Source organism: Gavia stellata, chromosome 8 (assembly GCF_030936135.1).
Source record: "Gavia stellata isolate bGavSte3 chromosome 8, bGavSte3.hap2, whole genome shotgun sequence".
Taxonomy (NCBI): Eukaryota; Metazoa; Chordata; class Aves; order Gaviiformes; family Gaviidae; genus Gavia; species Gavia stellata.
The window spans coordinates 7900149-7913566 of NC_082601.1; the positions used below are offsets into that span (position 1 = coordinate 7900149).

The window sequence follows — 13418 nt, forward strand, 5'->3', positions numbered from 1 at the left end:
TCTCCTTCCCACCAACAGGGTGTATATTTTAACTGTTCGTTTCTTGACCAATAGTACAATAGAAGACTAAAGAATATTTGAGTCACCATTTTTGTAAAGTGCTACGTAACGCCACATTATAGAAGGTGCTGGCTACTATCAACTTCTCATGGTTTCAGTGGAAGTGTTGTTTAGTGTATTGTGGCACCCAGCTCTTAAGTAAGAACAGCACTGTATTTTAACAAAATATGTCAGTTTTGGCCAAGCTTAGCTGGACCACTGAGTTGGAAAGGCTATGCTGTGAGTTCCAGTAGCCAACAGAAGGCAACGAAATGCTGTCGTTAACTTCATATCCAGCCTCTGTGTACTGCTAGCTCAAAGTATCTAGTAGAGAGGACGACTGGGTATGATCTTCAGCCTAACCAGAAGCCTCTGGATTCCTAATGAGACATATTTATGACTCTGCTATGGAAACGCCCATATAACATTTGTAACACGAATACACATATGACTACATTTTGGAATAGCTTCAGTTTAGGAGATTGCAGGTGCCAACACCTAAGTTTCAAGGAGATATTGAATATTATTATACACAGGGACTCAAAACTTGCTCTAAGATTTTCCTGCATGTTAATAGAGATATGTGGAGTACATCCCCAAAATCACTAAAATGTGTTTTGATTAGATGAAATTATAACAGGAGAAAGAAGAGAGAAGAGAAGAGAAGAGAAGAGAAGAGAAGAGAAGAGAAGAGAAGAGAGAAGAGAAGAGAAGAGAAGAGAAGAGAAGAGAAGAGAAGAGAAGAGAAGAGAAGAGAAGAGAAGAGAAGAGAAGAGAAGAGGAGGAGAGAAGAGGGAACCCCCCCAGATTTCTGCAATCCACTTTTAATCACAACAGTTGACAACCCCCTCCCTCCCTTTAAGATGGAAAAGCCAGTTTTAATTTAAACTACAAACTGTTGACCAGGCCTCAGCTTGGCTTTGCAATTCACTATATGCCTGAGGGATAAATTATTTAGCATTAGCACATGGTATGTCATGTCTTGTTACTTAAGTGGAATATGGCTTCCATCCAGCTGTACCCCCGGGGCCCCCCGATTGGCTGCGGGTGATGTCATTTCCATTTGGTAATCCTCGGCGAAGGCCCAGGGGACAGCGCTGGCCGCCCAGCAGGTCCCCCAGCCCCTCCGCCTCCCACCCGGGCCCAGCACCGGCTTTGCTCCTACTTATCACTCTAAGGTTCACTGCAGGTAGTGCCCCAATTACATGATTTTCAATAATAGTGCAATGAAACAGAAGGTGCAGCAGATGAGCTACATCATCTGGACGTAGCATTTTGTTTTCTTAACAGAAGATTTGTAATAATTTCAGGAGATGGATACGGCAAAATAGATTTTTGCTGCAGACCCAAATTAAATGGAGAATTTTGAGGGGTTTATTTAACCAAATACAAAATAATTATTGTCAGTAATTCTTCCTAAAATTAATTTATTTTTCTGTTTTCAGTGTATTGCAGAATTTTGTTCGAAAAACCTGTTTCAGCACTGCAAGACAAAGGGATTCTGGACAAATGACCCGAAAGCATAAACTCTTGAAAATGTTTCTTCTGAAACTTTGGCAATGGAATAAGTAGCTACAGTGCCCTTTAAATGGCCATGTTTTGTTTTCAGTTAACACCCTCATTATATTAAAAGGGTTTTTCCTTCAGAACCACCTTCAGGTTATTTGCCCCAGAGGAAATACTCATTATGCTATTCATTATTGGAAGGCTCCCAGCATAAAAATAAGGGTTACAGGGTTGGTTTGTTTTGATTGAATTTTGCAGCAAAGTCAGTGAAATGCCGAGAATTACAGAGGACTCTGTCGTACAGATGGTACTGTCTACTCTGCGGTGAGGCACAAGATTTGCATCTGTCTGTTAGTTAAGGCTCAGCAGTGGTTCTGCTCAGCCTTGTGTTCTAAGTGACAGGTAACAGAAAAGAAACAACTGACACGATGTAAGAAATCCACGTGTTCTGTTACTGTTACATTAGCGTTTAAGTACACTACACGATACCCTACTACCAGAACTTTGTTTCTTGTGGTGAGGAGGTATGAAAACTGACTGTGATTTGCCTTCTGTTACTGGATCTTAATTCTTTGCAAGTGTGTTTTGCATGAGAAGAAAGGGTTTTGTGAAAGCTATGTGGTCTTACTGTGAAGTGCATAATTCTCTGAGACAGAGGCAGAAGGGGAACTTTGCAAGGGGATTCCCACGAGAAGAGATGCTGAACCAATGCAGTACAAAGTGCTGTAAAATAAACAACTGTAGGACAGGAAATGAAGAACTCTAATCGATACCACAAGAGGGATTAGTTAGTCAAATGTGAAAATTCAAAACTGCAATTTAAATCAGGACAGCTAACTCGTCTTCTTGTCCCGCACAAAACAGTCCATCTACGGCCATAGGATTCAACAGCTGCTTGCAACTTTGATTTCTGCCATTTGAAAGTTAGCACCTGCGGCAAGCCCTGGCCTCAATACCGTAGCATTGATTTAAGCACCCAGCTGGAGGGAAACACCTGGATTTGCACTAATGTTCATTCTCCCCAAACTACCAGACCTGCTTTGGGTTTTAGCTAACGAATAATAAACAGTGGGATTAGCAGGGGGACAGGAACCTAAACTGCTATCAGGGTAAGCACTGGCAAGCCAAGCACTGGCAAGCCAAGTTTGCAGGTGAGACAGAACAATCGTGCACTTTGGTTCAGCTACCAAGCTGAGCCGAGCACATTAGCCAGCCACCTCACAGACCAACGTGTTACCTCAGGCCATAACATGCCAGATTGCGAAGCAGGGCAAGCGAGGACCAAACCCAGCCTCAGAGCCGCGGCCCAGACCAGCACACCTCCGCTGCGGCACGGCAGCTTTCGCCTCAGCATCGGGGCCGGGCCAGAGGCGCCGAGCCTCCTCAGGACAGCGGCAGTTTCTTGAAATGACCGCTTCGGCCGCTGCTCGCCGTCTGAGGGGAGGAGGGGGCGGCGGCAAACGACAGACGCACCTGTCGCAGGGAGGGAAGCGACATCTCCCTCAGCCCTGAGGCGGCTGCGGGGGGAGCCCCCCGCTGAGGGCAGCTCGCCCGCCCCGCCCCACCCCGCCGCTGTTGGCCGCGCGCGAGCCGCCCGCCACTGGGCACAGCCCCAAGGTGGCGGCTCAGCTCTCGCGATAGGTCGGCCGGCGCGGGGCAGGCGCGGCGCTCTCGCGCTGCCGCTGCCGCTCTCGCGAGAGGCGGGCGCGCGGAAGCGGCGTGGCGCGCGGGGCCGGGCCGGGCTGAGGCGAGCCGAGCGGAGCCGGGTGGTGAGGGGCCGCACCGGCCGCAGCAGCATGCCGAGCGCCGCCGGCCGGGGCCAGGGCCAGGGCCAGGGCCAGGACCGCCGCCCGGAGAGCGAAGAGTCGTCGGCGGCCGATGTGGGTCTCCGCAAGGAGGGGGCGGGCGCGGCGACGAGGCTGCCCGTCCCGAGAGGGGGAAGGGGCAGGGTCCGGCCTAGCGCGGGGTTGGAGCCGCCCGAGGGGCCGGCGCTGAGGGGGCTGGCGGCAGCGTCCCCTGCGGGGTGGGGAGGCCGGGCCCGAGGGAGGGTTTGGCCGGGCCCGAGGGCAGAGCTGCCTTTTGCTTTTGCCCAGCCTGTCCGCCTCCCCCTTCGCCGGGCCCGGTCAGTTCGTGCTTCACTGAAGAGCCCTACCCCCCTCCGGTCACACAACGTCTCCTGAGCCCCACTGGAGTCCGATCTCCGCCTGTGCGGGTGGAGGAGGCCATGCTTGAGCGATGAGAAACGGCACAGCCCTGCCCTGTCCCGGTGCCCTTTCCCCGCTGCAGCCCCCTGCAGAAACGCCTGGCTGCTCCTCCATAGCAGGCCACTTCTGCAGGGGCACCGGTGGCTCATGCTGGCCTGGCAGGTGTTTCTGTCTTGTGTTTGAAGATCACAGATCTGTGCTGAAAAATTGTAGGCCACTATTTCTACAAGAAGAAAAAAAAAGTATTAATAACGAGCATCAGTTCATTTTATTATAAAATCAATTTTATTTGCTGTGAAAGGCCAAAAATGCATCAGCAGTAAGGAATTCTGAGTGTAGGTGGCTTCTGTAAAATTATACATGGACCACAATTCATCAAAAGCAGAGCAACGAAGACCCCACCAAATGAAGTATTTAGAATGAACTTAGGTTCATGTATTGAATAAAATAAATCAACCAAGGCTTTTTTGTTTGGAAATGAGTGGGCTTAGTTGGGAAACTAGAATTTTTGATGAAAAGACCACATCCCTCTGTGTCTTACCTAACAGATTTTGTTAGTAGTCAGTCAAGCTTGCTTTGGCTGTCATAACGACGTGTGATCTGCTGGATTTCTTAGTGTGCCTGAATATGGGAAGGAAATACTTAGAAATGGATCTACTTCTGTAGGACTTAAATATTTTTGGGGAGTAGGCTCTTTATAGAGGTATTCACACTAACTTCTGTGTAGCAAATAATGATCCTAATGCATGTTTGCTGTTGTTGGAATTTTTTTTCTTACAGGGCACAATTATCTTCTTTCACTTGTGTATCTTTAAAAGTCTAAAACACAATTTCTTGACTTTAGTAGTATAGCTGGTTGTTTTGTATTATCTCAGTTAACTCTGTAATGATTTTGTTCATCTTTTTGTGTATGCTTCTTTGATACATGTTTCTCACCTCCATTTTAGGATTATGCTAAGGAAAGATATGGAGTGTCATCAATGATACAATCCCAAGAGAAACCAGGTCAGTTAAAAAATGAAAAAAGTTTTTTAAAAAGAGGGGGGAAAAAGAAGAAAAAAAGAAGTTATATGCTTAGATATCTTCAGTACTTGTTTAAGAAATGATTTGCCAAACTTCATTCAAATCCTTCTGCCCTTTTTTGCCTTTATTTGAATGCATTTGGCACTTAGGAGGCTGCATGTGGAGTGCTGTGTCCAGTTTTGGGCTCTCCAGTTCAAGGAAGACATTAACATTTTGGAGCAGGTCCAATGGAGAGCTACCCAGTTGCTCAGGGGACTGGAGCCCAGGATCTCTGAGGAGAGGCTGAGGGAGCTGGGCTTGTTCAGCCTAGAGAAGAAGAAGCTGTGGGGTGATCTTATTACTGTTCAAAGCTACTTCATGGGAAGGTGTAGAGAAGATAAAGCCAGACTCTTGAAGGTCTGTGATAATTGGGCAGGAGGTCACGGGCAGGAGTTGGAACATGGGAAATGCTGATTAGATAGAAGGAAAATAAAGTAATGAGTGTGGTTGGATATTGGAGCTGGGTCCAGAGAGGTTATGGAATCTCAGTCTTTGCCCTTGCCTGGACCACGCCTTACACAGCTTGTCAGTTTTTGTCTCTGTCCATCACTGCAGGGGTTTTTTTTGTGATTAAATTATTATTATTTATAATGTACTGAGTCCTGAGATGTCAGGTTTTTTCTTTGTTTGGAGTAAGTTCTGCTATGGCTTGCTGCAACAGCATTCTCTCTGAGTAGGATATGTCTGCTTATGTAGCCTTCATTACTCCTGCATTAGAGCACCAAATCCATTAATATTATATATTAATATTTATGGGTTTTATCATTATTCACACCACTGTGAATTCAGGAAATCCTCATTTCATACTGTTGGGGAATTGGGGTTCAGAAAGACTTGTCAGCTAGAGAACAATCTCCCAGACCAACATCCCAAGAAATACTAATCTTCATATTGTTCAGTGCATGAAACAGGAGCGAGGGATGGTAATAGCCTTGTAACTTCTTCATAGTGAAATGTAAAAGCAACATCATCTGTGATTAGGTGTTTTTTTTCTCTTCTGAATGCTTGTTTTGGTTGACCTCCCTTAGGAAGGGAAATGCAGAATGTAGGGAAGAGGAGGAGCCACAAAAGCAATCATAGGTTGAAACCAACTGAAGGGGAACATTGTGTCAAGAATATAACAGGACAAGAAAATCACTAGAGACTGTATTAACAGTCATTGAATAAAATACATACTAGCTGTCAAGAAAAGGGAACTAAAGTTGAAATCACATTATAAGCCAGCCCAACTGCTGGCTGCTGTGGTCTCCCTTTTCCTGATGCTGGGTCTTCTGCTGATCTGTTTCAACATGCTAGTAATAACTTGTTTAGCCAGCTTAGCAAAGTGAAAAGTTGGCTAGGGGTCTGATGACTGCTGGAAGGGGCAGGAACACAGCCATCCATAGTTATGTGTAACCACGTAACAATCCATACATTGCTGTGCAGTTGCAACGTAAAAGGTATAATATTAAGAAAAAGGTTACTTCTCCAAGTTAGCATCTGACAGGTTAACCTGCACTGCTGACTGTAGGCTGAAAGATTGCCCTGTTGGATCTCCTCTCCCTGCACTCTTCTGTGATGGCCTTTGGCTCACTAGAGTTTCTGCAAGCTGTGTTTCCTCTGCCAGTTTCACACCCCATAGCAAACAACTGTGAGGGAGACCTGAGATGGCAGATTGAGATGGTGGATCAAATCCTGCTCTCATGGAGAAGGTCTACCCTGGCAACTGTCTCATATTCAAAAGAAACACTCAAAAATACTGTGGAAAAAAAGATGTTGAGACCTATAATAAAAAAGTTCAAGATCAACCTAGTCCCTTCCTTGAGACTAATGCCCTCTTATTTAAAGATTCAGTAGTTCCTGCCAGGGAGAGCTCATGTCAAAGGACTTATGGGAGGGTGAAGTCATCACTTGGCATCAGTAGTGTGTATATGCTTTTCCCCAAAGTATTCTGCTTGAGTATCTTGGAGGAACTACTGCTTGGGGAAGGGGGTGCCAGGGAGGCACAAATGCAAGCGTTCCCATCTGTCTGTACTGTATTAATTTTGTTTGTTTCTGAAGTCTGTGTGGGTACATGCCATTTCTAAGTCAGAGTAACAAATTGTGGTATGACATGTACAGATCCACATACCGTCTGGTAACTGGAGCCAACAGACAATACGGACAGCGCAGACGTGGGTAGGAGCTCAGTTGGACGTCTGCAGCAGTGTTGCTTTTAGGCTTGCTGTAGTAGCTGCACTGTCCTGGAGACACTGGCTGGACATGGGAGGTTAAAAAGCTTAGAGTGATCGGAGCAAATTACTCTCCCTTTCCAAGGGACAGGGTTACTGCACTTTTGTTGTACTCATAGATTCTTGTTCCTCTGCAGGCAAATTAAAACTCTTTTCACATGTTAACAAAGTTGTTGCATAGCTGCTCCACCCTGCTTTACTGATCTCACACACACCTGTGCCTTCATTCTTGGCCCACTTTGGTCTTTCTTCTGCTAATGTTGGCTGCCCTGGCTATCTGATGTTCTCACTTCCTGTTACATCATGTCTTTAAGTCCTTCCTGCCTGCTTGAGGCTATGATTGCTAGTAAAACTCCATTTGCCTTTTCCTTTTTCTCCCTTCAGCCCCATTACTTTCATCTCCCCTCCCTGGAAGCTGCTTTCATCTTACATTGCTTTTGGCTTTCAGGTTTTTTTTATCAAACTTATCTTCTCTTTTTCAAATTTATCCAACATTGTAAAGATGCTGGCACTTCACAGACACAGCAGAAATATTGATCATACTGTTCAAAACTCCATGATGCAAGATAAATGAACTTAGTAAACAGGCAGATGTGACAGACAGGGAATGGGGGTCTGTGGGTGGAAAAGTGATTTTGTCTTGTATAACCCATACAGCTTTTTGGGTTTTTATCCTCTCCTCCCATGTTTAGAAGATGTTAGAATTCTGAGAGAAAGCTGAGGATATTTAGTATGTTGAAAAGAAGAGATTATGCTACACATGAAGGAAATTAAAAAATACAGAGTCAGTTTCCCCTTAAACATGATTCAAAATAGCGATGAAGGTGAGATAGCAAGAATATTGAATTGGGGCTGGAAGTGTAATTTCAGACTCAGAGTGTTTTGTTTGAACTTCATTTAAAATCTTTGTTGCCTTGTCTTCACTGCAACTGTAGCATGGTTTAAAATATCTTCTATTTTTCCATTATTTAATTGTCTATACGTGTTTATGTGGCAAGAAGACAGAAAATGTAGGTATAGCTTGCATTTGCGAAAGAACAAGTAGTGGTAGTCTGAAGAGTATGGTGGGAGGACCTTAAAGGTGAGAACAAGAAGCTTCATTTTTATCATGGAAGAGATAGAAATGAACTGAAAGGAGTTCCAGGTGAAATGATACGTGAGAGTACAGCGGGAAGATTTGAGCTACGGTGTATTGGCCGGACAAGAGAAAATGAGTGACAAAGACAAACAATTGCTTACATTAGCAAGTGTAGATGTTGTTATGACCTACTGGCATTTTAGAAATGAGAGGAAAAGAAGACAAGGTTTGGGAAGTGTTGAAGGAGGGAAACAAAGCGACACATAACAGTTGCTGCATCTGGCTCTTTTCAGTGGTGCCCAGTGACAGGACCAGAGGCAATGGGCCCAAACAGAAACACAGGTGGTTCCCCCTGAACATCAGGAAACACTTCTTTACTGTGAGGGTGACTGAGCACTGGCACAGGCTGCCCAGGGAGACTGGGGAGTCTCCCTTGGTGGAGATGTTAAAAAACCCATCAGAACACAATCTTGGACAACTGGCTCTAGGTCGCCCTGGTTGAGCAGGTGATTGGACCAGATGATCTCCAGAGGTCCCTTCCAACCTCAGCCATGCTGTGATTCTGTCATCTGCTGTTGGAAAAAAAATCACTTTATGATGTCTCTGTTTTGATATTGTTTTACTACCCTTTTTATGAAAGGTCAAATAATTTTTAATAATTCATACCATATAAAAAATTCTGTGTTAAAGGTGTCTTGTTTAGTCTTGATGAAACGTGAACCATTATGTATCCAAAAGACATTTTAAAATGTTTTTCTAATGCCGATGGTTCCTGAAACACTAAGGATCCATAAAAAGAGTAACACCTCATTCTGTCTCTGTGCCTGTGCCTGGAAAATGTTTTAAGTTTCTAACAATACAGTTTTAAGTTGACTGAGGTAATTTTAACTGTCTGAATATCAAACTCTTAGAAATACTAAAGCTTACGGTTTGTGCTGGTTGCATGTTTCCTATAATACTACACTGATAAAGTTTGAACATCGGAAGTTGCTTGCAAGTGATAACATCTTTATTCCTCTTTCTCCCTTCCCCAGTGTGTGCGCGTGTGCACATGTGCGCGCACACACACACACACATTATTAATGTATTTGAGTCAATTTCCTATCACATTTCTCTGTGCACTTTGATTCTGTTCTGGTTTTGATGTGTGTCTGTGAAGAAAAAAACTACATTGCCCTGAGCATAAACTAATAAACATTTTAACCCCCCTAAAATTCCCAGTGCAGAATAATAGGCTTGCAGGGCAAGCTGTGACTGGTATTCAGAGACAGGGAAGGAGTCCAGAACAGCAGATGGTAACCTGGGGTAGGCAAACTTTGGAAAAGTTGTGGCGGGAAAAGTCTACAGTGGAAGTGTCTTAGTGAATTTAATGTTATTTTGAAACAAGGGAGAAGTCTGTGATGAAAGGCAGAGAGGGTGAATTTGTGTTACATATCGTAGAATAGAATCATAGAATATCTCGAGTTGGAAGAGACCCATAAGGATCAATATCTGCCTTGAAGATTTTTTTTGTCTAATAAGCAGTGGTTTTAGCCACATACAAACTGTAAAGGCATAAGTGTAGCTGTTGAAGTTCTCTGCAATGCTATGTATATCTTCTAACTGATTTGTGGATACTATAAGAAATAAGTGTTTAAGACCATGAAAAAATACATTTGGCCAAAATTCTACGGAAAAATACAATTAAACAAGTACATTTCAAGGAATAGTGGCATGCAGCCAGCATATTAGCAGTTCATAATGGTTGTATACAATTTCTAAAGTCCTGATTTAGTTAAAAATATTTTCCTTGATAATTTTTATTTTTTCCTTTACTATCCAAAATCTGTCCTTTTCAAACCATGCATTCTTATTGTTATTTAGCTTTCTTCGGTACACAGAATTTGAAGGGTTTTTTCTGACGAATCCTGGCTTCTACAATGATAGTAGTGCTTGATCAGCTTGTCAAAGAGATTCTCTCTTAAAATAAATTTTCCTGGTTTTACACAGTAATACTCTTGTTGCTCTAAAATGCCATGTTTTTTTATAAAAATAAATCTTCTTTTAATTTATAATGCACATTTATTTGTGGTTTCTTTCTCTTCTTTATTTTAAATAATAATTTTATGGTGATATTCACCCTACTTACGTAGATACAGAGAACAGTCATGTCACCACTGAGCCTTTGTTTTGCTGTGTTCAACATACCAACTTTCACATCGCACAGTGGAGCAGGGCAGACATCCCTGAGCTAGCAGAAATTCAGCCTAATAAGTGCAGGTAGTACAGTGCAGCACAGTGAAGTCCTATCAAAAATAGTGTAGTCATGCTGGGTTCTGCCATCCATGAACTACAGTAAGTCTTGCTTTTGTTTTAGTGCAGTTTGACCCTGCTATGTAAGTCAAACAATAAGCCTGAACCAATTTAAAACTACTTGATAAAGTACAATTCACTGAGAAAGGAAATGGGATCTTGTGTGTTTGCAGTACATCTATTATGCTGTAGATACAAAACCCAATGTTTTAGATTTATTACAAATTTTAGCAATGATAGAAAATGCATTTGGAGTTTAAAGTGAAAAATGTTTTGCTTCAAAAAAATCAAAAGCCCTTTTAATATGTGTTTTTTTTTCTGTAATTCAGATAGAGTTTTGATTCGAATAAAAGACTTGACAGTGGAGAAGGCTGATGAAGTGGTTTGGGTTCGTGGCAGAATTCATACAAGCAGAGCTAAAGGTGAGATGCCTCCAGGGTTTTTATTTTTATTTCCTCATATTGTTAGTATGACTTGAATATTTATTTTGGCTTCATGACCTGTTAGTTATGTCTTGCATACAAGAAAAGTTTGCCACCTGGTTACTCAGTGTTAACTCAGTGTTCACTTTGACTGGTTATTTTCTCTTTTTCTCACCTCTCTTTTCGCAAGAGGGGAAGAGGAAATTTTGTTTTCAGCTGAGTGGAAATCAGGTATTACTTTTACATTGTAGTAAAAGTGATTTTTGGTGTTATCATATTACTAAATAATGTGTGGACAATTGTAAATAATAGGAATTTTAAAATATTATAGTCATTCTCATTTGGGTATTAACAGTTGTGAGATAAAACAGTTACAAGCTTCTGTAAAATGTACTTTTATTATAAATATATCATTGTCAGGCCATATTTATTCTGCTGTGTATGAATATTTTCACTATACCTTTTCTTCGACAGGAATCAAAAATCTGCGTTAAAATTTCAGAATTTTTGCTTTCAGTTAGCAGTATCTGATTATATCAATTTGAACATAAAATAAGAAACATCATCTTTCTTTAACAAGACAAAGGGAAAATCCTTTTATAGGTTCTCAGTAGTGTGGGCTGTCATACTTGGCTGTCTGACAGCCATATTTCTTCCCTGGAATCAGAAGTTGTCTCTGGAGATCAGTTTGCCATATGCAAACTTAAATAGGCTTTGGCCTTTTCAGTTGACATCAGATGCTCACAACTGTTGTACTGGTTTCAGTTGGCAGCTCTGTAGTGAGATATAAATACCTCGTCTTCCCAAGAGTTGAAAGAAAAGAGCATAAAGAAATTATCTTTGTGAATGAAACTTAGCAGTAGTCAGAATTTGGAATAATGCAAATTAGGGATGAGAATCCAGTACAGAATATTGTCACAGATACCAGATTAATTTCTCTTTTTGAGGCTTCATTTTCTTAAAAAATGTCCCTTTTAAAGAGTGTCTGTACTGCAGTCAGTTAAAATAAGGGACTGCATGTAAATATATACGTATAATTCACACTTTAATTTGTATTGGAATCTTTAAATTTAGGGAGTCCTCTGTGATTTCCTCAATAGTTCTGTAGTGTGGTCTTACATGGAAGTCTCTCCTTGCTATGTATAGAAATTGTCAATGCGAAAAGCTGTGAAAGTCTTTGTCACTACAACTTGAAGTTGTTTAGACAGGAGACACTCTGTGTTACTATCAGTATACAAATAAGACTATCCTTATGGCTTTTTCTTTTGCAACTGTAGGAAGAGTTCAGACTACTAATAGAATTTAGTGTCTATGCAGACCTTTAAAGCAACGTAAAGTTCAATGGTTGTTTATTACTGTCTCTGTATTGCATTTATATGTATCTTGACTGATGCATGCATTTACTTCAATTGGGGTAACATATATACAACATGGCAATATTAACTTACAAGAAGCTATTTGTCATCCTTCACCTTTAACCTCAGGAAAGACTTGTTTTTCATGAAATAACAGTGCTTATTTTCAAAACTCTTTAACGCAACCTGAAGAATGAAAGCAAAAGGAATTGATTATGGGCATGAAGTGTTCTCAATTTATCGATTGTGCTTCTTGTTCCCTCTTGGTCTGACAGCGCAGAACAATTCTGACATTCAGGGAATGCTGCTAGGGAATGCTATACACGTGTTTACTTAAGCTTTGGGGGAAAGAATCTTACAAGAAAAGCAAATGTTTAAGAGTAAAAAGTAATATTAGCCTTTCCCACACACATCATGGTGCTATTCCTACCATTATGGAAAGGAAAGTCTTGCAGGAAACAGGAAAATCTTACACAAAAATAGCTTTAGTTTTTCTCAGAAGCTCAAATTTGACTCCTAAATAACCAACATATCCTTTATTTGACCCTGTCTAGTTCTGACCAATAAACCAAAAAAAATGAATGTGAACAACGGCAGAATCCAGCTGTCTCATATAGCAAGACACTCATGAAGTTTGATGGAAATTAACTGAAGGATGTGTAAAGAATGGGGTGTTGGGAATTTCTGTGGGTTGTACTAAAATTGAAGTGGTTGGAGCCCTGCGGTTTTTATTGTAGATTGAATAAATGTTATTTCTGGCTTTATTTTAAAGCCAGCCCAAGCTACTGATCACGTTTATCATCGAAAAGCAGTTGGGAAATCAGTCTGAGTTCTGCCAGGCAGCTGGGACTTGTGCAGTATGTTAGACCTGAACTTGGTTTTGGTTTATGAATGCAAAGGTTTATAAAACATCACAATAGTGTGTCTAAAAATAAGAGTACCACCAAAAGCAATTTAAATACTGGACCAAATTTTATAATAATCCATATAAAGTTTTCTCTTTGCTGTCAGTTGTCTGTAACTAGCAATGTATTAACTTATATGACCAAATATTTTTTACTCTTCATACAAATTCCTTCCTTACATCCTTTTCTCTCATAATGTCATGTGTCATTTGGTACTTACATCCAAGAAAGGAAATGGATTCCTGTTTGGTTTTATGTGCTTACTTTTGATGGGGTTCTCTGTGTGGTGCCTTCTCTTATTTGTTCAGTGACTAAAATTTCCTTGCATTAGACTGAGTCAGACCT

At 41.7% G+C, this 13418-nt stretch overlaps 1 protein-coding gene across 2 annotated transcripts in view; it reads left to right on the top strand.

Annotated features, from left to right (window-relative positions):
• The first annotated feature begins 3341 nt into the window (after nt 1-3341).
• The window catches only part of DARS1 (aspartyl-tRNA synthetase 1), a 41760-nt gene continuing 31683 nt past the window's right edge, over nt 3342-13418 (top strand). The window contains exons 1-3 of one of the 2 annotated variants that reach the window (XM_059820165.1): nt 3342-3425; nt 4697-4754; nt 10721-10813. In XM_059820165.1, the coding sequence (XP_059676148.1) occupies nt 3342-3425; nt 4697-4754; nt 10721-10813 (235 nt within the window). Of the gene's footprint in view, nt 3426-4629; nt 4755-10720; nt 10814-13418 lie in introns of those variants that run through there. The other variant, XM_059820166.1, reaches the window with a different exon arrangement.